The following is a 27,331-nucleotide window of genomic DNA, read 5'->3' on the forward strand; positions in this document are numbered from 1 at the left end:
TTTATTTTAAAAAATCACAGAATAATTTTTATTTATAATGAAGTTATTCTTTCTAGACTTTAAATCATGTGTTCACTCTTATAACAGAGAATCGTTTAAATAATACCAGCAAAAGGAACAAAGACCAAACAATCTAAATTGATATTACTATATCAATTTCTTTGAAATGTCATGATGATATCCAATTAGTTTTGCAACATGGTCCATTTCCAGTGAAATTCTCAACAGAATGCTAAGAATTAGTCCTTCACACTGACATTTTATTCTAAGGTGTGGCACATGCGGCTCTCTTGACTGCTTCAGAAGTCAAACAGTTAAACAAGTGCTCTGTGAAAGAGGCTGACTTCATAGCTGACCCATCCACAAACGGAGAGCATGCCTTCAGATCCTTTGGTTTTTATAACAATCCCTTTGGAAAATTAATTATTTGATGATTGTTCCCTTAGAATTCTATTTTAAGTAGGATGAATTACTGCCTATACAGTTTGTGCCAACGTCCTTGACTTCCTCATTTCCACTGTTTTGTTTATCAGATCATATAGTGATGGCAGTCTTATTTTATCCATATTTTTGCTGTAAACATTGAGAAATATACCAAGGACAACTAACAAACCAGACCACACGTACCTAAGAAGAGAAAGAAGGAAAAAATATTAGTATCGAGGTAACAATTTATTGTTAACCACAGAACTGGTGATAAGTTCACAGTAATTCTGCAATAAAATAAAATTTTGCTATCGGAGGCCTACAATGGCATTAAAATAAAAAATGGTATTTTTAGATCAGATTAGATAGAATTCCATCTCATTTATGTTAAGTATCTACAGAGAGACTTTACAAAATCCTAAATGTAGGTCATCTGAACTTTGAAGATAACAGCAAGTTCAAGTCCATGTCCTAATCAATAGTCTAAGAGTACACTTAAAGCACCGAGTAGGTCAATCTGCGATGGCAGTCCAGAGGTTTATCCCAGTTGGGTAGCACATAGGAGATAAAAAGTTGCACATGCTGAGAAAGTAGGGGAACTGACATAGATTGCTGTAATGTATACCTAGCATATAGGGAAAGAGAAACTAATTTATAGAAAACAATACAGACTGAAATTTATCTTGTGGTTATTTTTAAGCTTACACAATAATAATTTCTAGGTTTGATTCTTCTCAATTATTAAGCAGCATAAATTTAAATGATACGATTTCAAACGCATACTAGACAATTGAGAAAATAGTCAATGTTTTATAGGAAGCCATAAACTAAATAAACTTACAGCATAATTCTCTACCTCAAGTCCTTTGTGGGAGAGGATGACAAATAACAACTTTAAAAACTATGCATATATATAAATGGTTTCAAATGTATGTGTGTATGTATCAGGGCAAGGTGGAATCCTTTAATCTCAAGACATCACTCACATTCATTTATATTGGAAATGGGGTCACAATCGCATTGGGACTCTGGTTAGGCAATTTAAACGCACAATATGATTTCTTCAAAATAATTAAATTTTTGAAATAGCAGAAGACACATCAATAAACTAGGGCTCTAGATGAAACACATTTTTTTTTTTTTTTAAAGAAATTAAGGCTGCTTAGGAGGAAATATGAAACCAGGTATCTACAAGTAGAGAAACTTGTTGAATTAAAAAGTACTTACTGAAATGTGAATGGTTTAGCAAAAAACATAAATGAAAGTACAATGGTCATGGCTTTTCTTCCTGTTGTCACTGTGGGAAGAAAAAAAGGCTGGTTTAGAATGTGCCTACCATCTTGGTAATATTTTAGAAATTACTTTCAACAAATATTTACAGACCCTACTTTGTACCAGATCTGTGCGACACGCCAAGAAAACGATGGAAAGCAAAAACCAAACAGAAAGTCACTGTTGCTGCTGCTATGGTGTTTACAGTCTAAGAAGGGTATAGACATTAAATCATACGGTTAAATGTTAAGAACAACTGTAGTAAGTACTTGATAAAGGCCATGACACTAGGGAGGCAGGTCATCCTTTAAAAACACTCAGTCTGTTAGGAAAGATAGGCTTTCCCAAGGAATGTATGATTAGGTAGAGCAGGGGCTAATCTTTAAAAGTAGTAAGCTGAAGCACACACTAATATCTTAATCACGGTCATTTCTGGGTAACACCATGAATAATCTTTATGGTCCTCTCTACACATCTGTATTGACTTTTATCTTTTAAGTCTGACCTTCAAGTCTGCCGTCAGGTTTGAAACCCTCCTCCCGGTCCCACCCATGTAGAGAGAGGACCTTGGCAGTATGTCTCCATCATGTCTTCTGCCCCACTCTGCATTATGAGTTGCTCTCCTCCTCTAGATGCTGAGCTTTACTTAGTTTCTCATCTTAGTCATCCTCTATCTCTGGATTCTACAGCTCCTGGCACTTACTATCCAAAGCATAAAGAAATGAACTCCAAATGAAGAATAGGTTTCGGAAATGTGTCAGAGCCTGATTCCCCAAATCTGTTTTTCCTTCTGTATTAGTAAAATGGACTCCCTATTGCGGGCATACCTTCCACCTTCTCTGCAGTTAGGTGCTGACATGTGACAACATCTGGGCCAAAGAAAGAGCAAAAGTGCTATTTCTAGGAAGTGTGCTTTCTAGGAAAATTCCATAAAGAGAAAGGTGTGTCCATCTTCTCCCATCCTGCTGCGTGCAAAGACGATGAAGATGGTAGAGAAGACCGAAGAAGCCTGGTTTCCTAATGAGTGTGATGCCACCACACTAGGCCAGGAGGAAGGATAACATGTGGGTTAAGAGCACAGGATGGAGCCAGACTGCCTCGCTTGGAATCCTGATTCTGCAACCTACTAGCTGGTTGACCACTGGGCAAGTCACTTCACCTCCCTGTGCCTCAGTCGATCCTTCGTAAAATGGAACAATAACATATGGGATTATTGCAAGATCAAAATGAATATGTACATGTACAATGGCTCCTGGTACATAATAACAGATATGCATGTGGCCACTATTACTACAGCTGAATTTCTTCTACATGAGACAGAAATAAACCTGCCTGCACCTTCAAGGTAAGGGCGGCATCTCACATTTTTTATACCAATCACAGGGTTTAATCAATACATATCAACTGACATCAAACCCTTTCTGAACAGTTATCTTATGAGCAAACCTGGAACCCAAGCTAAGTATATGAATTCGCAACCTTTCTTGGTAGCATGAGATGACTTGAGAGATTGTGGATACAGCCTGATCTACAATGACATGTCCTCTGTTTACCGTTAGCAATGTAAACTTTAAAAAGGGGAGTCATAAAATAAGTAAAAAGGGGAATCCTATGTGAGTAAGTAAAGACAAACGTTATGAAGCAAATAAACTTTTATAGAGAGAGAGGTATTTATTCCTTTGCTTAATTGACGCTGTAGTATTAGAAGAAGTATTATTCCCCTAAAACAATGAAATATTAAAATCAGGTAAATGACTAATGCATGTATGCATTATAATGTAAGTCCTATGTATCTCTGATAGAAATGGTCAAGTCCAACCCAGTCTCTTCACAAGAGAGAAATAAAGCCCAGAGAAGAGGAGAGAGTTATTCTCCAAGTGACATGTCATTAAACATCACTGACATCTCAATCCAGCGCCCTTCAGGGCAATGCCACACTGTTCCCAATCCTGGGCTTCACTCAGGGCTCTCTCCATATGGAAGAGGCCGATAGCATTTGTTATCTGGACCATTCACTGGGTAAATGCTATAAGGTTAGCACACGGAGTCATCTGTCCTCCTCATGGGGCTTCATCTGTAGCCCCTCATCTGTTTTCCTGACTCCTCCAAAGCAAAACCAGTTCAACCCCCATTCCTCTAAAGTGCCAAAGTTCCTGCATAAGGCAGGTGCATGATAACTATTAGGGACTAGAAAGGATAATCTGATTAATTCCCTAGAAAGTGTACAAATGAAAGGTCCATCCAAAAAACTTTGTTTAAAATATACCTGCCGTACTTTAAGTGCATCAAAATGGGAGTTTTCAGTTGTAAATTAAAAGTGCATACAAAAGCAGGCTTTTTCTCTGAGGATATTCAGCCCATCATACTTTTTAATAAAACGTCCTTCTAATGTATTTAAAAGTTACTATTTAGATAAATGTATATATTTGATTTTAAAATTAACCCTTCAAATAAAAAATTATGAGGAAACATCATTGTCTTTAGAATTTTAAAACACCATAAGCCAAAAAATAAATTGATGAAAATATAACAATTTTCTTTTTAATGCAGAGCAGATGCTGCCCGTATCTTTTGAAAAGCAGTATCAGAGAAAATTTAAATGATTATTTCATAATCTCAGCAGGTGTATCATTCCTACCTGTTACAGCAAGAAGTACACCGAAAATTTTAATCAGAGCCAGAACAAAGGAGATTCCAAAATACCCAGTGAGGGAAAAAAGAAAAGCATAACCATAAGTCTGAATTGGGTTCTGCAACACATAAAAAAAGCCTGTTAGGAAAATGCAAAACAAACCCTGAGGTATTACAAATGAAATAAAACTACAGATTTTAATCAACTTCCTGAGCAATAATAAGCCATTCAACAATTCAGTCAAGCAAAGATTCTTATTTAGTTCTGATTTAATGGAAAACAATGATGAAATTAAAAATCCCCAACTTTTACATTATGAATTGCTTAAAAATTAACTTACAGGGTAAAGAAAGGATACAGTAAGCTTAAATACAAATCATTTCATTTCTGAAATAATTTCTGATCTGCATATATTATATTAAAGGAGTTATCAAATTACATAAAAAATAATCTTTTTGAACAAGAAATACAGAGGGAACTATTTAATGGGAGATGTTTATTTTTAAAAATGTGATTAGTGTTTACCTTTGAACAAAATGTTACTGCAGGGCTTAATCCACTAGTGCATGTCAATCCCAATAAAATGTACACAAAACCGATTGAATATGAATACAAAACCTATGGTAGATAAAAAAATAAAGTGGATAAGAAAAATGCTATCAAACCAAAGACAGAAAATGAAGGAGTCACAATATATGGCTCAATTAATCTACTCAATTAAATCTGAAGAACAAACCATTTTTAAATGATATCATTGTTTCGATATGGCTTAGCTTTCTGGAGATAATGACTGAGCCTGTTTATGAAAGTTTAGGTTTATTTTACGTACATTGTAACATAGCAGTACTGATCCTTCCATGGATACAGTTATATAATATTCATTTATTTGCCTGGCTTGCTTACGGAATTTAAACCACATCTGAACTTTGGGGTTCCAAAAACACACGTAAAACAAAAAAACCTCCCAAGCTACTTATTAAACATCAGAAAACCCAAACATTAAGTTTCTAAAGATATTAACAGATAATGAAACTAAGCAGGGGCATACCTATTGCTGGATGTCTCAGTTTTCCTACAATCTCTCTAGCCCAGCTCCTTAAACTCCTCTTATGCACAATCAGCAGGGCATTGTCGTCATACTTGCGCACCTGTGACCAGTCAGGTACTAATAATGCTAATAATAATGTGCTAATCACGCTCTACATGAATTAGTTCACCTACTTCTCACAGCCAGCCTATGAGTTAGACACTCTTAAATGATCAATCCTCAGTCTGCAGATAAAAGAAACTAAAACTTAGAGATAATAAGTCATTTTCCCCCGATAAGAGAACTGTAAAGCTAGGATATAGATGAAGCAATCCTAGTCCAGACTCTAAGCACTTAACCACTGTATTATAGCAACTTTCTAGCTACTTATACTTTCTTGATTCCTTATCTAGGAAGAGTGGTGATGAATTTCAAGAAAACTTCTGACCGAGATTAAAGACTCCTTAAAGATGCCCATTCTGCTGACAAAACAAAGTAACAGGAAACACCATTCCTATATACCCTTCATGTGGTATGCTCTCTGTCTAGCAAGGGGTTGGCTGTCAAATTAATGTACACATACACATGATAACTTTCCTATATCCAAATACCAACCAGGTAGAAGATGTAAGGAAAGAAAGGGCATTATTTGCAGTAACAACAGCAAAAAGATGAACCCCCTAACAATAACTTCAATAAGAAATATGTTGGATTTATATGAAAAAAATTTAATAAGAATCTAAGGGACATTTAAAAAAAGCCACTTGAATATAAGCAAAGTCATACCTTATTTTTTTTTTTTTAAGATTTTATTATTTATTTGACAGAGATCACAAGTAGGCAGAGAGGCAGGCAGAGAGAGAGAGGAGGAGGGTGATGTGGGGTTCAATCCCAGGACCCTGAGATCATTACCTGAGCCAAAGGCAGATGCTTAACCCACTGAGCCACCCAGGTGCCCCAATCATACCTTATTCTTGAACTGAAAAAGACTCAAGTGTATAGATGCCATTCTCCCTAACTTAACTTATAGTTCAATGCCATACTAATCACAATTAACAATGGTGTTTTCTAGTTTATTTGGGGGATCTGAATAGCCCAGAATAACTAATGGTAGTAATATTCAAAAAACAAAAGGAATATTCCTGGCTAGTCCTAGCAGATGGTAAATGTATGATAAAGCTGCTGTCATCATATGGTTTTGGTGCAGAAGTGAATTCAAAAGAATACTACTCTGAATCCTCCATTAGAATATTATATGATGGGGCGCCTGGGTGGCTCAGAGGGTTAAGCCTCTGCTTTCGGCTCAGATCATGATCTCAGGGTCTTGGGATCGAGCCCCGCATCAGGCTCTCTGCTCAGCAGGGAGCCTGCTTCTTCCTCCCTCTCTGCCTGCCTCTCTGCCTATTTGTGATCTCTATCAAATAAATAAATAAAATCTTAAAAAAATATATTATATGATAAAGAAGGCCCTTCTGCTGGAAAAGTAGATTTTTCAATAAATGATACTGGGGCAAGTAGATAGATAAAGAAGAAAGTTTTTTAAAGTTCTGGTTGGATCAAAGACTTATTTAGGGAAGCCTGGGTGGCTCAGTTGGTTAAACGTCCGATTCTTGGTTTTGGTGAGGTCAGTCTCAGGTTACAACACTGAGTCCCATGTCAGGTGCTGAGCTGGGAGTGGAGCCTGCTTAAAATTCTCTCTCCCTTTCTCCATATGCCACCCCCTCATCTCTCTCACTCTTTAAAACAAAAAAATAAAAACACAAAAACAAGCAAACAAACAAAAAATTAATTAAAAAGGCAATCATAACATGAGTAGACAACGTGGGTAAAATTCTTAAATCTTCAAAGTTGGGAAAGCCCTTTTCAATCATAATAGGTAGTCAGAACCCATGAAGAAAAAGGGGAATCATTAAAATGACAAACTTCTAAATGGAAAACAATACCAAATACAAAGAGAGAAAAGTGATGAAGAAAGCAAATTTTTAATATGTAAAAAATATCCTACAAATGAAAAAATTTATCAAATATTATACAATAAGCTCTTGGCAGGGGTAGTGGTACCTTTACGTTTTAGTTCTCATGATGTTTTAATGTATTACTTTTACGAAAATGATGACGACAAACTAGTTTAAAAATGCCATACAAGTCCTTAATACCATAACTATTTCATCAGGTTAAACACATCACCACTTCTGCGTCTATCTGCTGTGAAGAAAAAGCGCTGGGGTACTTACCATTTCTGAATTAGAAGCATTATGCAGTTTCATAGCTTTCTCTTGAACATTTCCGATGACAGCATCTGCGCACAGTGCCAGGGAAATAAGGATCACACCTTTAAGAAAGCATAGGAGAAACACAACCTCTTTATTTAAATAGGCGAACAACAATCAAGATTTATCAGAGATTTAATTGGGGTAAAAAAAACAAAAGCAGATCTTAAATCACCCTGTTTCAGTAAAAGTTGATTTTTATCTACAACAGCTGTAATGGCCACAGATATGTTAAAAACACAAGTAACCGGCACTAATAAATTATATTCAGGCTTATTTTGTTTCCCTATTAGATCAAATAATAGTTCTGCTTTTAAGTAGGATGGAATGTTTGAAAGGAATACTGTATTAAACAACTATAGAAGAAATTCTTGGGAGCACTACTGGAACTAGCAGTTAGTCAGTTAATTGAAAAAATCAGACGAGGAGGGAAATCATTAAAAGTGTTACCTACATTACTAAAATCATTTCATTTAGAACTCAAGAACATGCACACAGTTGCCAAGGTCTTTTCTCTCAGTACGGGTCCTAACTTAAATTATGTACGTTCTCCTCTGTATAAACCACACTTGCAACACACATTGTTAATGCTTTCCTAGTTGTTTCTGTTAAAAAGCACATGGAAAATGCAGGAACTTCTCAGTTGGGTGAAAGTGAAAGAATTCTTTCACACTTGTATGATATTTTTTTACAGTTGTTTCCTAGTGATTTTATTGACGAGTCAACCAAACTGTTTCAATTAACTTAACAGAAACTATTCTGTCTTTCTTCAAATTGTTTTTGAACAATTTAAGTAATATTATTACATGGTTATTGGAATAGGTACAACTGGCATACACAAAGCTGGAAATCAACACTCATGCAAATGAGCATGTCTACCTGAGAAGCAGGCTGTTAACGGCAAGTGTGTGGGACCCTGGTCACCAGCCATGGTGCTTTACAGAAAGAACAAAAGGCAGCGTTGGTTACCTCCAGGAGTCTGATGGGATTTAAGGAAGTTTCCCTTTTGCATTATTTTTTAACAAGGTATAAGCAATTACAGGGAGAAGAAAAATATACGTGTATGCATTTAATAGAGAACTTTCAAGTCTTCAGACTTATTCTTCAATTTGCCTTTTGATCATCTCACTTTGTGGCATTTATTATCAAATCATAAATTTTTATCCACCAAACTTGATTCTGAATGCTCTTTTCCTTATTTCAAATATCAAATTTGTCAAAACAAAAAGACAAGCTTCTGTTGAAGACCCTGAATACAATATCCTCGCTACTAACAGGCCATTCGAAGACATTCCAAAAATGTTCTGAGCAATGACAATGGTGTGAAAATATCTGAACTGCACCCTGAAGAGAATATTTAAAGGCAGACATTTATCTGAATAAGTAAATTCTGATATATTCACTTTATACATTCAAAGTTTTATTTAAGTCTACCTTAAGTAACCATCTTAATAGTTAATCCAATCTCTTTTAGATAATATATTGTCAGACTAGGGGCTGTGATAAGTGCTCATCAGTTATTCCTAATGATGAAATACTATTAAGTTTCAATTCTCTTACCAAATATTTCCTGGGGAGTCAGAATGGGTTGGCACTACATCACCGTGAGAAGTTGCAGGACTACTGTCACTACCTCATTCCATCATTGTCCCCCATGCGCAGCAAGTGTATACACTTTCTTATCTATTATTTCATCACTTTAGTCAACCCTCCCACTGGCCTTGTGTAAGGCAAGCTATCATCATTTAGCTCTGTTTTAAAAGGGAAGCATAAAGGGGTCTGACAATCTATCCATGATTATAATTTTAAGTGACCTGAACAGAACTGGAAGCCATGTCTCTAACTGCAAATTCTGTGCCTTCTCTAAAACTACTTTTTCATAAAAAAAAGAGTCAATTACCTCAGTTTTCATATACAGTCTTCCTCTTTGTGTTGCTGACATGAAGTGTTCCTGAAAAATCTAAGCCATGTCAGACACATCTATCACTATAAGCTTTCCAGAGTAAAACTCATCAAAGTAGTGATCACTTATACTCTGAACAATCAAAATTGAAAGAGATGTAATAGGTTCCACCAGAATCTTCTGGTTGTCAAAAGGGTTGCTCCAAGAGCCTATACTGGTTACATTTAAATCCACTAACTTAGCCTGGTTAAGAAACTTAATAAAGAAGGTTGACTCATAGCCAGTAAGTAAAGTTTTGATTCTTGGAAAGAACAACAAAGCTGATGTAAAAGATTTTCTTTATGTAATACTTTTCTTCTCATGAATAATTAGAATTTTTTCCCATTTTTCAGAGTTTCTCTGAACACCTTTTTATTTTTTTCCCCCTGCTGAGGAGCTACTGGTATAAATGCAACCATATAAAAGCATAAATTATGAAAAACAGTCACGGTGTGACCTTCCCAGCCCAGACCCCTAAAACTCCCTGAGATGGAAGGGAGGAAGGGAAAGCCCAAAACTGCCTTAGAAGGCTGTAGCCCCGGGTCCATGCAGGCCTGGCCTGGCTGGGATGGGGGAAACCGGGTGCCACCAACAGTTAGGGGAAAGCCCACAGAGCTTCCCATGAAGTCCATGTCAATGGTGAAGTCCAGGTCATGATTATTCTTGGCACTGGCCGCATGCCAGGGGTGCCACAGCTCTCACCAGTCTTCACTGTCAGGTAGTCTTCCATGTAGAATACTGCTCCACCATACATACAGGGACTTGGGACTGGTGAAGCCTGTCCTCTTGCAGCAGCAAGGGACTTGATATTGAGGTAAGCCACAGGTCATTCCACTTCACTTGCAGGCAGAAGCCCTGGAGACGTGAAAGTCAGGTCTTCTATCTTGATAGTGTAGATGCCCACTCCTTTACGAGGTAGGCCTTGGTAACCAGCTGCATGGGGTGCACCACATCTACCAAGGGCTCCTTGAAGGACACATCTTTAATATAAGACATGTCATAGCCATATACATTCTCCCACCAGTAGCTCTTGTCATCTTTGTACTGCCTGTCTTCAATGGCTGTTATATATAGAGTGGCTTGGTATGGGAATATTAGGCCACCAGGTGCCTGCCACTTATCTGGAGCACAGAGCACCTCACTGAGCACTGATCCATAGAAGAGGCAATAGCTCATCCACTCACTAATGATGTCCACCTTCTCCACCAAAGTGCTTCCTCCGCCTTCCTCTTGATGGCAGTCATCATGTGGTCCAACTTGGCTTTGACAATCTTCACCGCATAATCAGAGATACTGGAACTCTTGTTCCCAATGACCTCGTGGGCTCTAGCCTTGGGAGCAAACATAGAGGATCCATGTGCCTGAACCCACATCCAACACCACCTTGTCCTTAAAGAGCTGCCAGTTCTGAAATGGAGTTTTGGTATGTGAGGCTGTGCACCTCATCTTTCAACATCTCTTCCTGAAGGCCGAAGTGAGCACAGGAATCAAAGTAATAACCTCTGGATGTCATCATCACGTCTTCAGCCATGGGTTTCTTGCTGCTTTCTGCCTGGTTACAGGAGACCTCCATGATGTAGTTTGTTGCCTTGGGTGCCGCCATCTTCATCCATACCTACTCCTCCTCTTGCCCAAAGAGGCCCCTTCCAACACCTAAGTATTTTAAATACTGTTTCTGTCAGGCTAGTAGATGGGATGATAATAAGCTTATGAATAAAACTCAGTAATGTAAGTATGATAATATTGTACACATAATAATTTCTCTTCAAGGTCTTTAGAATAAAAACAATTATTGTAACACATTTATACTTATTTAGTTCTAAATATACTATAATACCTATTCTGTCTGTGAAGAATCTAAATTTTATTTACAAAGGTCTATCTGGCACACTGTAAGGTAACTTCATGGTGGAAAGTTCAGGCACTTTAGATTCTAAACACATTTAGAGCACAGAGTTCAGTATTAACATATAACATAACTTTCCCTCTTCAGCTAAAACAATGACAAATAAATGTACAATTTCAATTTTAAAAAAAGAGAATAAAAAGTTACTGATGTGATTTGTCTATAACTCATGTGTAAACTTCCAGCTCCGACCATGAGAAATTTCTCTACGATGCACCTAATCGCAGATTTTGACTGGCCAAACAGCTTCCTGTCAGGTCAAAATACAAGAGCACTAAAAATAACTCTTACATTGCCAGGACCATAATATTTTTACTATATCTTATATGGAAAGTCTGAAAGCTTTATGTTAGATATGAAAATCACAGATGTCACACCATCCTTTGAAATTCTTACGAAATTGCAAAAGTTCTTACTCTTAAACCAAAATACCTGCAAAATCCAGGAGCCCAAATATTTCCCTTACCTGTCAGGTTGAAATTAGGTGCAATCGTGCTGTCAGCGAGGGTGAACCATATCAGGCCAAGACTCATACATACTGCAGCAGACACATCTGCAATGTTATAGCGCTTCCCTGTGTCAAATAAATGAAAGCCAAGCTCATTACGCAAATGCCCACTTGGCACAGTTTTAGACTATGTGTCTAACCAAGTTGAGCAGGATCTGCGCTTTATACCCAAAGTCAAAAGTGTATGAAGAACACTTAGATCAACGCCTGAGACAGTCACAGAAGAAGGGCTTCTGAGAATTAATGACCAGTGAGCACCAACATGTCCTTGTAAGTCAGACAGAAGATCCTACTTTACATGTTATGAGAGTGAGTAAACAGACTAGAGTTTGTGGACACGAGTGCCTCCTTTACTTCATATATAATAGAAGGTATTAATTTTCTTATAGTTTATACATTTGCAAAGTAACCAGAGCAATTATTCAGGTTATAGAACTGTTTAAGTTTACAACTACCATAATCAGATAACTTCTAGATTGGTGAGAATTAACCTGTTACAGTGTATCCACATTTCAATAAAATCATGTACTGTAACTTTTTCACAAGGATCGCTAAGGAAATATTATACATGCATGTGGTTTTTAATGGGAATTTGTGTCAGTACTTTTTCCTGCATGAACATTTAAAACCCTAAAATTATATGTGAAGTAGCCAGCAGACACACTTTCATTAGAGGGCCTCTGTGGGCAGGCATCAAATGTAAAAAATGAAGTTGGGCTGTATAAGAACTTCAGTGATACAAAGGCCCTTGATTATCAATGTAAGTATTTCTCATGAATAACAAAATGACATGAATAACAAAAACTTGTTCGACTTGCTATTACAATTTCTTCTTTACTCCTTTTTCCACATAGCTTGTAACTTAGTTGGGGATCTAGGAAGCCAATAAGCCAGCAGACCTGGTAAAAAAGCAGTTCTGCTCAGGTTAAGCTTACTTCATAGTGAGAATTGCCCATTTGTATAATGAAGGGAGAAGGAGGAGCCCTGAGGAGCAGAAGAATGAAAGAGCTGAAAAAGGGGGTTTTCCAGGTATTTCTGAGCTATGCCTTTAATACATGAACACAGTATTTTTGGAAATGTGATAGATTCCAGATTAAAAGAAAAAAAATAATAAAATACTATTTTTATCTTTCTTAAATCCGAATTACTGATTTCTAATACTAGGAGATATCACAGAAGTATCAGTGTTTTTATAATACCTTATTTTTATAAGATGTCACTCAGAACTGTTCTAGTATTGAGAATGTTTACTGAAAATATTTAACTAGAGTTTAATGTTTTTCCTAATGCTAGATGCCATAACATATCCTATTAGTTTCAAACAGTATGAAAATATATCATTACTATACCTTGAATAAAAACTCCTCCTAGCATAACAGGAATCAATTTGCAGCACTTGAAGATGACTTGGGTAGGATAATTCAGGTAGCCCAAGGAAGTATTTGATAACCCCATAGTACCCACAGTTAGAAAAGCTATTATCATGTAGGTTTTTCCTGGTATTCTGTAAAAGACAATTTTTAAAATCTTCATTTTGGGACCCAATTCATACTACTGTAAGATAATATGTTTACAATGTGTAACTGCCTAATTTCTGTTGAATATTTCTAGCACTATTGGTGAAATAGCACTATTTTAAAAGTTATCACACTTATATGAAAGAATGTTGGTAAAAACAACAATTTACCCTTATTTAATCAATCACAAGCGAGAACTTTCAATTGTGTGAAAAAATCGTGTCAGAGTTACATAGATTCTTCCAGATGGTATAAAAAAAAATGCTGGTAAGAAGTTTTTTTTTTTTTAACAGCCGTTCTACCATATATATAAAAACTATCTTGACTAAATTTAGGAAAAAAGAGTTGAGTCTTAAACAATATTGACCCCCATAACAGTAAAAGGCACCTTAACTAATTTTCAACTTCTAAATTGTTGTTCTGTTTCCTAATGTTCCCATCTAGCATTAGGAAAAATACATTCAGCCCTTCTGCTAAAATAACCTGAGCAGAATATCTACAGATATTCTGGAGTGGCAGCTTAAAACTCTAAACATGGTTTTTATTACCACGATGTCAACTTTAACTCTGTATTCCACAAGATGTTACAATAATCAACTCTTCAAGATGGAGATTCTGATTCTCTCCTCACGATCCCAAATCACTACTTTGGGTTCTATCTGAATTTCCTAAAGGGGTGTTTAATTTGGCATCTTCAGAATTTTGCAATATCATTGCAAGCATATGCTCACTTTGACAAGATATTTAATGGTCTAAAATAATCTTGTACAACACTGGTGTGACTAATACATGAAGTACTATTCACATAATCAGATTATGCTGCATACTTGGAAGTAGCTTCCACTTTGGGATTTGTGTTCACATTTAAATCAAGACAACAAAATTCCTCCTTATTTTTTTATTTGGCTAGATATAAGGCAAAATAATTTACTGGAAAATTCAATTAAAATATATCTTTTCCACTTATATTTCAATTTGAGGCCTTTCCTACTTTACTACTAATACACTAGTCAACATTTAAAGTCCATGCAGAAATAACCTGGCATGCACATATGCATCGGTGTTACCCAAACAAGGATTTCTACGCCATCTGTGGGGCTTAATCCTCAGTGAGGTATCATCAGGAAGGACAGCACTGCTCCTCCAATAATGATAGAAGTCACAGTGGTCCAATTTCCTCAGACATAAATTGCACACAGTGGCCAGAAAATAAATTTTTTTTTTTTTGCCTCAAGTCAGAAAAAATCACAAGGAATAGTGATTATAGAAGTAACAACCACAGGTAGAAAGAAAAGGAACCTAAAATTCAGGAGGCCTATATTCAGAGGGTCAAAACTCTGACAGCAACCTGCTGTATAGATGCATGAAAACCCCAGTCCTCCTCGCGGTGTGTTCAGCCACTGGTGAGACCAGGACATTAGATTCATCATTTTCCTCTTGAGTGCCGCGTGGCTGTTTTATTTAGTATCCCAAATTCTTACTTCTTTAGGCAGGGGGGTGGGCTGTGACTTTCAACAGCCCCTTTACAACCAATGTGACAGATCTCCTTTATTAAAACCTCATGCAAAGTAATAATAAAGTTACAAGGTAACTTTGGTGAAAAATAACAAGTCGTGTATTTAGGGTGTTAAGGCTTACAATGCACCCCCCGCACATTACACATTTGATCCTCAAATGTCAGCGAATTTAAGCAACTCCCTAGAGGTCTAAAGAGAGTTAATTAGAGGCCATGCCAAGACTCAAATACATGTTTTCTGACTTCAAATCCTTTACTCTTTCAAGTATATAGTATTCATATAAACATAGGAAAAAAGAAAGAAAAAAAGAGAAAACTAAGCAAAGAGTTTGGCTACTTAAAGGTCTAAAGAGCAAGGCCACTTCAATTCAGAAATATGTCATTTAGCATATTTTCACTGTAACATACCTTTAAAGGCTTTTTCTAAAAATATTTTTTAATGTGCCTTGGAAATGAAAAAGTTTCAATTCATAATTATATTTATTATACGTCTGTAAATTCTTCTCCTTCATTTATGTTTAAATCAACACAAATTATTTTATCTTTAAAAATATGGTTATGGTAAAAAAAAAAATGTTATGGTTATCTGGTTTAAGGCTTGGGATAAACATGGCTGGAGACTCACTCCCTATTTCATTTGGGTAGATGCAAGCAAGGTGTATTTTTTTTTTTTTTTTTTTTTAAGTAGGCTCCAAGCCCAGTATGGAACCCAGTGTGGGGTTTGAACTCAGGACCCTGAGATCAAGACCTGAGCTGAGATTAAGAGTAGGATGCTTAACTGACTTAGCCACCAAGGCACCCCAGAGGTGTATCTTTTTTAAAGGAGATAGATCTTTGTGTTGCTTTCCATTTTATAAAGATAGCATTAGATTATTTTACTTTGGAAACAGACGTCCAGCAGTTTGCAATTGGTAATGAATCATCATGCTTTCTTATACATTAGTCTTGACAGATGTATTTAATTATTCTATCACCTATATGGCCGAGTACCGCAGCTTCAGAGCATGAAAATAATATAGACGCTAACCTCAGATTCAAACATTTTTTTTACTATCACTGCTAGAATAATTTATTGGCAATAAAGAGAGATTGAGAGGCAAAATTAGAACTATGAAGGAATACTGCTATGACAGACTTAAATATTTAAAATTTTACAGTTACCTTCAGACAAATACCAAAAACATTTTTGTAAGAAAAATAGTAGCTGTGAGTATTTTTTTATTTTTACTGAAAGACTAAACATTTCTATCATTGAAGACAGGCTATCAGTATTATAGTTCCTTGCTGCATTTAAACTGTGTCTACATGAAATATTCACATCTTAGAGCCTGGTATGACAGGATAACCACACTGACATTTACTAAGAAGGTACATTCAACTTCCTAACCTCCTCCTGTTCATAATCAAGTTTTTATTGCATATTGTTCTGTGTACCATTAAAAGTATTTCAAGATATTTCTCAAATTAGATAGTTAATGTAAAATGTTGTCAACAAACTCCTTTGGCTCTGATGAAAAAGCATGCTTCTCTGATGTCTAAACATGCAGTCTCAGTGACTGCACACTATAAAGAACACAATGTTAAACAGGATATATCCCACAAAATATTAATCGTGCATTTTAAAAACCACTATAAAAGTGACATTGATCGTTCATTTCACCACTTTGATCTTTCTTAGCACTGTAAACCTTTCAGTAATTATACTCATTTCAGTTAAATTTATAAAAACACGTATGTACATCTGAATACTTTGTTTCAAGATATATTTATCATAATTTGATCCTAAACCACATTTTTCTGATAACATTACACTAAAAGAGAGACCACTTTCTTCAGTGTACAACTGAACTATATTTAATATTTTTTTAAGTTGATTATACTGATAAAAATTATTGGGTATTTGATATGTCTTAACTGCAAATGCATATATTTCATGTATAAGATACTCCATATTCCCAAAGAACAAAACAAAGAATTTAACTACTATTAATGATCTGTTAAAAAAATAAAAACAAAACACATACCTTCTCCTTTTGTCCTGAATAAGCTGAAGTTCTATTAGGCCAAATATGGAGTAAAATGCAAACTGTACTAAAGTAAGGTACCAGCCATAGGACTTAAAACCCTCCATTGAAAATATTAATTCCTGTCAAAAGATGTATTAATACTGTTAAATTCTGGGACAGATCAATTTCCTCACAATAAATTCCTACAAACACAACATTTTAAAAAGAACCCAAGGCTGACGCCTGGGTGGCTCAGTTGGTTGGACGACTGCCTTCGGCTCAGGTCATGATCCCAGAGTCCCGGGATCGAGTCCCGCATCGGGCTCCCAGCTCCATGGGGAGTCTGCTTCTCCCTCTGACCTTCTCCTCGCTCGTGCTCTCTCTCACTGTCTCTCTCTCTCAAATAAATAAATAAAATCTTTAAAAAAAAAAAAAAAAAGAACCCAAGGCTCACCCCCAACAACAAAATATAAAAAGCAAAAAAACACCCAAATCTCAAGGCTTCTCGTAAAATCAGAGAAGTTCAGGAGGCCATTCTGAAGAACTGATGTTAGATATTCAGATGAGAAAAGCAAAGGGAAGGAGGGATAACTATGAAGAAATGTTATCCCAGGCTTTTCTTTAAGAACAACAACAACAACAACAACAACAACAAAAAAAAAAAAAAAAAAAAAAGGAAAAAAAAAAGATTACCAAAATTAAGAATTGCCCCAACAATGAGAAAGATAGTTGGTTCAAAGACTCATTTACTGTATAACAAATATATTTCATTAGAAGTCTATTATCTCAGACTTGTTTTTCTATAGGAATCTAATCAGTTCAAACTAATAATGTGATTTTTTGGAATATTTGTGCCACAGATTATATAAAATTTTCTACATGTAAAGGAAATGGCTACTTTGTCAAACATAATGTTATATTATGAAGTAACTTTACATTAATTATTAATAACCCATTAACAAGTCAGTAATATGTATTCCAATACTTGGCTTAACCGACATTTTCTTTAAACTATTTTAATATGCTATTATATGTAAGAGTTATTAGCAGTGTTAGTTTTCACAAAGTAAAAGCAATGTTTATTTAACTTTAAAAGCTTTGCATTGTTATAAATTAAAATCCAACAATTTATCAAACAGAAAAAGATAATTAAAATTTGTAAATTTCTACTTCATATTCCTTTTGGCAATGGCTAACTCTGCCCCAAATTTTTTAACAATGGCATTAAAAAAAAAAAAAGTTTCTCAACAAGAAATTAAAACCTGTGTTTGATAAAATTTACTATTTTTCATTGTTCTTCATTGTGATATCTGAATTTTTGTATCATCCGCCAGTGGGGTAATTAGTTTTTATAAATATTAAGATTTTTAAATCAAGTTTTTGTTTTACACTAATACTCCTTATAGAATTTTTACAATCTAAGGAACAGTCAATTCTACCGTTTTCTTTATTTATACTTCCTTTTATATTACATCTCTACAGGACAATGGAAAAGAGTACGATAATTTTTAAGATCACTTTAACTGATTAACACTAAACAATACCAGAAATATTAACTAGCTCAACAAAACACATCTATTTCCATTTCTTGAATTATAAAAAGTTTTCTTACATTAGAAAGCTAAAAAAGCAAAGTTGTTAATGGCTGAAAATACTAATGAATTGACAATTAAGAAGTAGTCCCCAAACATTCTGTTTACACTAGCCTGGCTCTTCACCCATCCAGCCCATGTTCCTGAAGGTCAGGAATTTGCTGCTAGTCAACGGTATACAACTATCCCGTAACATAATACAAACAGAAGACAATTTGTAGCAATGTCAGAAATGTTTTGCACCAATAAAAATCACAGAAAAATAAAGTTCTGACAAAATTAGATTTGAAGAGGAAGGTAAAAAGAATGAGAACACAACAGGTGCTTCATTAAAAAAAGCAATTCAGATGGTACAGGATTAAAAAGAAACTCCTGGAAAAAGTATATAGCATCCTCATATACTTTTGCAAAAATTATCTTTTAATACCACCCCCTAGCTGGATATAGTATTCTGGGCTGCATGTTTTTCTCATTTAGTGCTCTGAAATTGGGGAGGGTATGTGCTTTGGTGAGTGCTGTGAAGTGTGTAAACCTGGTGATTCACAGACTTGTACCCCTGGGGATAAAAATATATGTTTATAAAAAATAAAAAAATTATATTAAAAAAAATGAAATACTGGTAAAAAAAAATGAAATACTGGTAGATTATAAAAAAAAAATTATCTTTTATTATTGAGCTCCAAGAATCAACAACCAACTAAATTATGGTTTTTGCATTATCATTCAATTTTTTTTGGAGAATTATGTTCCAAAATACCACTGAATACTTGAATCACTCTCTTTTAGAAACACATGGGTACAATCATCACCTACATTTTGTTAACGTATTTCAAATTTTTTCATAATTTTACTTTTTAAGTTTGTCTCTGCTCCCTTCTCCCCATCTGAAATATTTAACTGTGAAATTTTGATCCCTGCTAAAAGTAGCAGACTAACTTTTTCTATACTATAAAACTCAAAAATGCGAATAAAGTTGTATCCTATGCAGAAAACTATCTTGGACAAAACTATTAGTAATGACCATATTGACCTCAACTGTTACAAATAGCATCTTGTAAATAAGTAACTATTTTTTACCTGTAAATATCCATAAATTAGGTAAAATACAAAAACTCCAGCAACACATATGAAAAACTGAGTAAGTTTGTTAAATCTGCTGAGATTTATGCCAAGTACTACAATGTCATCTATTGACTTGATGTGTGGTGACATTGTCTGTGTTTTGGAAGGGACAGTGATAGAAATATATTTCCTGGAGTTGTTGAACTTGAGATCCATTGTTCTTGTTTTGCTGCATTCAGTGCTTCTAAAATTATCTTTATTGGTTTCCTCTCCTTTGTTCAGTGTTTCTTTTGCTTGCTGAGGTAAGTCCTAAAGAAGGAAATAAGCAATTAAAGCAAAACCATTTGGATCATAAGATATTATGCTCCAAATATTTCACATCACCCTTTAAGAATTATATAGGAAAATCTGATTCTTTCTGGATATTAATATATTAATTCCTCCATACAAGCTTCCAAGCAACCAAAAACAATGTCTACTTTCCAATTTATCTTCTCTGATAAAGACCAATACACCACTAAATATATGCCATTCTCATTTCCACAGCAAAAATCAAAAGCTAACTTGGAGTTTACTTCATCAAAGAAGTAAACATGCTTTTATTATGGATTTTGTATGTATTAAAGATATCATTTGTAATTATCTATCCATGATAGTTTATGAGTGACATCTTCAACATTAATGTCAGTCTTTGCAGAAATGAGCTGATGCTCCTTTAAATACTAAGTCAACCGTAAAATGTATTTGTTAATGATGTTTTGGAATAAACTCAAAGAACTTAAGTTATTTAGAAAAGCTAGATTTATCAGAGACAACAAAAAGAAAAATATGCTTTATCAACCGCCTTTCTTAGGTTAAAAGTAAAAGTTTTCTTCCTTTGGAGACAATCATTTTAATTTAAAAAGTCTTTGGGGAGCTGTTGTTCAATGAGTATCAAATTGTAGTTCTGTAAGATGAGTAAGTTCTAGAGACCTACTAATATGACATAGTGTCTACAGTTAAAAACCCAGTGGTGTGCACTTAAAAATCTGTTAAGAGGACAGATACCATGGTAAACATTCTTAACCACACACACACACAAAGGGGAAAACATGGAAGCTTATGGAGGTGACAAATGTGTATTACCTTGATCGTTATGGTGATGGTACCAAAGGTATACCTGCATGTGTCCAAACTCACTAAATTGTGTATGTTAAACATGCAATTTTTGTGTGTGTGTAACAATTTTACCTCAATACATCTGTTTTATAAATATGAGAAAGAAATATATAAAATTATATTTTATAAATATAAGAAAGAAGCCTCTGGAATTATAAAAGGCCGGAAAACATCATTTTTTGTTAGTCTGTGAAAAACAAAAACAAAAACAAAAAACAACAACATGAGGGTCCTATAGATGACTGTCCATTTCACTTTGGATTTATAAACACGAAAGAATGAGTTCCATGTGGAGGTTGAAGACAGAGTGAAGAATTATGACAAAGAACCACCTGAGGATGAAAATATTATCTTCCTAGAAAAGACCTACTATCTGTTACAATCCCAATGGGAACTAAAATTTAGAATAGCTGAGGAAAGAGGATAGAGAAGGATAATTCTGACAGATCTGGAAGTCTTTTTTAAAAGAAACTGTCATGATGGTTTAAAAATGGCAAGAATTAGAATCACTTCTTCATGATCACTTCTCCTTTGCTGTTTATAGGGATTAAGCAAGCTATCTTCAGTAATTTAAATTGGGATCAAGGTTCTGAATACAACTTGTAACTAACTCAGGCATCAAAGAACACTTATTTTACAGGGCACCTGCCAATTTCTAAATAGAAAAAGCATAATTTTAACAAGTTTTACTCTATTTCTTTTCTTTTACCTGTTTCTTCTTCTTTATATATTGTTCTTCCTTCCCACACTGTTTCAATCAGACATCTCTGAGTTAAGACTTTTTAAGTCATCTTGCAGGATACCCTTCAGATTTGACTTTCCTTATAAACCATGCTTTACATGATCTTGAATGGAGAAGAAACAAAAACCTGGAGTAACTACTTTCCATGTGCGTAGGCATGGATACAGAGTACAATTCAAATAAATCTCCTCCCTCCACCCCTTCCAGTCAAGCCTTAAACTGCCCACAATGAACTACTAATACATTCCTGAAAATACATTCCTAAAAAAGACCATGAACTTTCAAATACCCTTGCCTTGCGTTCATGATGTTCTTTCAGCCCAATGTCTTCTTTCAGGATTTGAAATAAGCTTAGTGCTTCTTCCTTTGTGATACCCTCCCTAAATTCCCTGAGCTGGGAGGGAAGAGCACTGGAAAGGCAAGACTCAAATCTTACTTGTCTCGGCATCCTTGGTATCTGGCATACTCTGCGCATATGCACACATACTCCGCACAAATACTCTGATGAACCAAATAAACTGTCCCTTCCCCTGGATGTCCTCAAAACTCCACCCTGCAATCACGTGCTGTCTATCCAAACTGATTTTTCAAATGTACTCTGGTGCTGGCAAACTTTGTGAGCAAAACTAAAAATCGTATAGAAAACAGAGAGGTTGGGAGAAATGTGCAAATGTGTATCTATTTACATAGAGAGATAAATAAAACTTCTAGAAGACCTCTTTCTTACTTTTGTTAGTATCAAAAACTTATCCCCTCCCCCCAACTTCTGCTGGAGGTGTTTGTAACTTAGCAAAATGGCTGGCACACTGTAATGGTCCAATAAAATTACAGCTACCATAATGAGAAGCCTTTCCCCAGGGTTAGATTTTGACAGATCTGAGTTCAGTACCAGTTTTGATACTGATAGCTGAAAAGCCTTGCAGACGTTACTTAACCCTCCTAAACTTAACAAAAAATGTGCCTATGGTAGAGTTTTTGTCAGGATTAAATGAAATGAATGTAAAAGTGCCTAGAATATATAGTAAGACAGACCACTAATGTTGGATGCCATTCAATTTTTTAACTATTGCTAGTGTGATATGGTCTGCTGACACAGATTCTCACCCTTTTGATGTGCAGCTGGAAATATGAATCCGGATTTCCAACCCAGACTTCTCCTCTGGGATCCAGATTTCCATTTCCAAATGCTTCTTTGAAAGCATTTCTACTCATGAGTTCCACTGGCAACTTATTTTAAAAGTGTCCAGGGCTGAACTCACTATGTTCCTCCAAACAAACCTGCTCTTCCTATAGTCCCAATGTCACTTACTGGTATGATGCAAAAAATCTGGAACTTATTAGACTCGTTTCTTTTCCTCACATTCTATATTTTGCCAACATTCCTGTTGACTCTACATCCATAAATGTACCAAGAATCTGTTTCTGACCCTACCATTAGCAGCTGTTTTCTCTTGCCTAGATTCCTAGATTAGCCTGTTTATAATCTCTTCTTCCCTTTCCAATCCCTCTTTCACACTTAACATGAATGCTCATTATGCCTCACTTCTGATTAAAGTCCTACAAATTATAAGCTGGTTGATTTCTGGACTCTCATAGCACTTTATAAAGATTTTTACAAATACCTAGATCAGAATGGCCTAACTTTTTGTTTTGGGGTCTGCTTCTCTCACAAATTTATGACATCTTTAAGGGAAGAGACAAGACCATCTTCATAATATTTTCACACATAGCAAAAGTGTAAGATATGAAATGGAGGGCTCTATTGCACTTTAGTAAGCACCATTCAGTCAGTAGCATCCTGCCCCTTTCCGACAATTTGCTGCTTTTAACACACCTATTGGCAATCTTAGGAGTCGCAGATCTGTGCCAGACATGTAGAGTTAAATCCCTTCAGCACTGTTACTTCTTGGATATCTGTGCCAAAATATTGACATCTCCACTGAAATTTCCCACAAAGCATCTGAAATGAACATGGAAATAAATTCACTTCCTTTGCTTACTTGAGGTACCAGCACCAGAAAATCTGCCCTACAAGGCCTTGCATTCAGAATGCACTTTTATTAATCAGAACATCACTGGTCAGTTCACGTGACAGATGATGCTGTGAACTCCGATACCTGGTAACCGTGATCCTTACTGCTTGCCACATGCCTTCCATTTCACTAACGATGGATATTAATCAACAACTAAAGAAACTAGGCCAATGCCCTTTTGGTGCAGGAAAACTAAAATCAAGCATAAAAACTATTTTCAAATTAAAGGAGCTTTAATTTGCTTTGCTTTAGGAATTCACAATAACCCCTTGAACTAAGAACAAAAAACCCACAGGCCTCTTCCTAAAGTCAACACAGATATTTAATGTTACTTGGGGGTACAAAATAACTGCTAAACTGGAATAAAAAGGCAGCAATTTCTAGAGCATATTGATATTTAAAAATTATAAATAACTGGTGGTAACGCTGACTTACAATGACCTACTTAAGTCAAAATTATTTCAATTAATGTCTTAATCTAGTTTTTTTCCAATCTTCAGAAGAAAAGTCTCCCACTACAAAAGGGAAGAATATGAGGAAATCATGTCATCACAGCGTAAATAACCAGAACAAACTTGATTCTGTATTTTGTCACACTCAATGTTACAAATAAAATAACTTTGCCACTATATATAAATTAAGTGAACTCTAAATATTGTGACCTATGGGTCGTGATTATAAAACAGTGAAATACAAGAGTCGATCTCATGTCTTTGTACACACTTCATTACACGAAGTTCAAGAAACCGTGCGCTCCTTCTTGATGGTTACTCTATTTTTTTCAAGGGATAAAATCTAAATTTAGGAGTTGATATATATTAAATTAAGTACAAATTAAGTACAAACATTGATGTAAATTATTTTCAAAATGCTGCTGTAGCTCTCTCTTCCAAGCTCCAAACTACCCCAATTCACTTAGGAAAGCATTACTCCAAAAACCAATTCTCAACATCTGAGGTCCTCATGGAAGAAACATATACCCAACACTAAAAAACCCTCCGCGAGCACACCAAAGCATTCCACGTTCTTTCAGTATTTCTTGGGGGGGGGGGGGAGGGGAAAGGTGGGGGAGAAAATGAAGCTGCACAGACTGGAGAATTTGCATACTTCCAGTGGAAATTTATTACCTAGGCTTAATAACCTGGCAAGAACAATCACCTTGCACTACAAATGAAATGTTCCGCAGAGTAACCTGAACCCTAACTAACAGAGAACCCGGAAGTCGCTCTCAACTAAGATGCAGCCCTGGGAACCCAGGCGACAGACAGTCCTCCGGAGGCCCCTTATTCTAAGCCTAAAAGGCCCTCCTGGAAGTGATCTCAGAGTCCACGGACGGGGACCTCAGGGAGTTCTAGCCAGCCACAGGGCGGAAAGGGGGCGAGGAGGAGGCCATACTCCTCCCCAGAAACCCAGCCAGTAGGTTTCCGTTCTTTAAAATAGGAAGTCACCGGTGCCTTCCATCCCGATCCCTCACGCCCGTTACTGATGAAGATAAACTACGTCCAGATTCTCTGGGGAGAGGGGCCGTCTGGGTCCCAAACACGGCGAAGGGCCGGGGGTCACACATCTACTCCAGAGTCGGTATGTCACCTGAAAGGGTGACCCCAGCCCGAGTGGCGCCAGCCAGACGGAGCGCTCCCCCTCCCCAAGTCCGTCGCCATCACCTCCTGCTTCTCTTCTCCGCCTACTCCCGCACTTTCCACAGCGGTCGCCGCCTCCTCGCAAGGTGCTCGCATCCCCGGCGCCGCGCGCGCCACTTCCGCCTACGTGTCTCCATGCGCGAGCGCACTTGCGCGGCCCCGCCCCCTCGCCGGTCTGGGGCCGTTCGGCGGCGGGGGCGCGGTTACCTCTCGCGCATGCTCTCTCCTCTCCCGAACGCGGGAAGAGCGCAAAGTGAGCTTGAGGGTGCGAGGGATGCGCTTCTGCAGCCTCTGAAAATGGCGTAGGAGCCGTGAACGTCGATCGGGAGGGAAATTGTCAACCTCTGATCAGTGTTCGCTCGTTGCTGGTCTCTGAGCCTCTGCAGCTTTCCGGGTTGCTGAGGCCTAGTCCTCCCTGGGCCCTGGCACCCGGTGGGCCACCACGCAGGAGACCATGCAATGGCCCTGTGCTGACTTGGAGAAGGAAGTCTAGTGGAGAATGTTGGAATCTGGATTTAGAAACCCTTGGCTCCCCTCTTCCCTTTTCTCGATCCAGATGAGTTGGTATGGTCCCTCTACCTGTCTCTGGTTTCATGCTCTTGCCTGACTTGCACCTGCTTTCTGGTGAAGGTGGACTGAAGGCGCACTTGGGTTGCTTCTGACGTTATAATTCACCTCGTAGCTACAGCAACCCCAGGCCTTGCAATGTGACACGAATGTTGCCAGCATTGTTTCGACAATGCCACTTACTGCTCCGAATGTAAAGCCCATGGCTTTACCAGCTATCAAAACTATAAACATTTATCCTGCATTGAGGGCTGCATCTACAATCACTGGGATTTATTGAGATAAACACCACGGTGGGATAGCTGTGATATTTTTAGGTAACAATAAAATGACATGGAAGGCAAAGATTACTGCAAGGAAGCCGGGACATTTTTGAGTGCATGATTTAGATAGCCAGAAAGCGATAGACTGGGTTAATATATATATGTTAGAATCCAGTCAGTTATGTGTAGCTTTTAAAATGTCACAGGACTTATACAGGAAGGGCAGCACTTGTATTTTGTATTGGATGTGAGGGTTTATATAAGAGTAGCAGATAATGTTTACTATAAGTGGTGAGTCTGGCTTGGCTTTTTTATTTAATCCTTACTAATTATTTAACACCAGTGTTACCAGCATTTTATAAGTGGTGAAATTAAGACTTAGAGAATTTGAATTTCCTAAAGAAACAGTAAATGACAAAGCCTTTAATGATGCCATGCTGTTACCTAAATAATGTAGATTTAAAAGCATTTAGGCAACATTTATTGAGCTCCTATTAAATGGGCATATGCATGGGTCATATACATAATCCATAAATTACAAGTATGGGCTCCATGCCCTTAAGGAGTTATGGATATACAAGAAAAGGTAAACGTCGGTATAAAACAACTTAGGACACCAGAGGTGTCATAAGGAACCATCTGCTCTTGCCTGGACGGTTCTGGTAGCCTTTTGACCGGTCTTTCTATCTTCCCTTTATTTCTCTGCTCCCAATTTCTATTCAGCAGCCAGAATGATGCTTTTAGAACCTGTGGCAGAATATATCCTTCCCCTGCCCGGAATGCTTTAATGGCTTACTGTTTTACTCTGATTAAAGTTCAAAACCCTTACTATGGCTTCTAAGTAAGAACTTGATCTGAAAGGCTCCAGCTTAATACAGCTACGCTTCAGAGCCCATCTACCCCTCTCCAAAAACTCCAAGCGTCTGTGCTCTGGACTTACCGTTCCATCTGCCGGAACACTACCCGCTCAGATAGCTGCAGGATGTGCTGCTTCACTTTCTGCATGTCACTGTTCAAATGTAACCTGATCAGGCATTTTTTCTGACTACCCAAGTAGGAGGTCTAACCCTTCTACACCCAGATACCGTCTTGCCTGTGCATTTCTTGTCTTCATAACAGTTATGATAGATTCCCATATATTTGATGTTTGTGCCTCCCCCACATATTTTTTTCCACTACTCAAACGTATGTTTTATAAAGCCAGAGATTTTTGTCTCATTTGCATCTGTGGTACCATCATCTAGAGCAGAGT

The 27,331-nt window shown here is 36.7% G+C and overlaps 1 protein-coding gene and 1 pseudogene across 4 annotated transcripts; both read right to left on the minus strand.

The window, feature by feature from the left end:
- Nucleotides 1-25,397, minus strand: SLC35B3 (solute carrier family 35 member B3). 4 transcript variants are annotated; one of them, XM_059179224.1, is made up of 12 exons: nt 25,274-25,381; nt 23,411-23,536; nt 21,544-21,679; nt 19,692-19,985; nt 17,041-17,162; nt 13,333-13,487; nt 11,942-12,049; nt 7,592-7,689; nt 4,856-4,948; nt 4,337-4,448; nt 1,654-1,723; nt 1-627 (listed from the first exon to the last, which is right to left on the minus strand). In XM_059179224.1, the coding sequence occupies exons 4-12, from the start codon at nt 19,890-19,892 to the stop codon at nt 477-479; spliced, it is 1,110 nt and encodes a 369-aa protein (XP_059035207.1). In that variant the 5' UTR covers nt 19,893-19,985; nt 21,544-21,679; nt 23,411-23,536; nt 25,274-25,381; the 3' UTR covers nt 1-476. The 4 variants fall into 4 exon arrangements, with proteins under 4 accessions (XP_059035207.1, XP_059035208.1, XP_059035209.1 ...); XM_059179225.1 differs by lacking the exon at nt 23,411-23,536 and having other exon boundaries at nt 25,274-25,387; XM_059179226.1 differs by lacking the exon at nt 21,544-21,679.
- Nucleotides 7,706-11,933, minus strand: LOC131834511 (protein arginine N-methyltransferase 1-like; annotated as a pseudogene).
- Nucleotides 25,398-27,331: the final 1,934 nt, after the last annotated feature.

This window comes from Mustela lutreola, chromosome 6 (assembly GCF_030435805.1).
Source record: "Mustela lutreola isolate mMusLut2 chromosome 6, mMusLut2.pri, whole genome shotgun sequence".
Classification (NCBI taxonomy): domain Eukaryota; kingdom Metazoa; phylum Chordata; class Mammalia; order Carnivora; family Mustelidae; genus Mustela; species Mustela lutreola.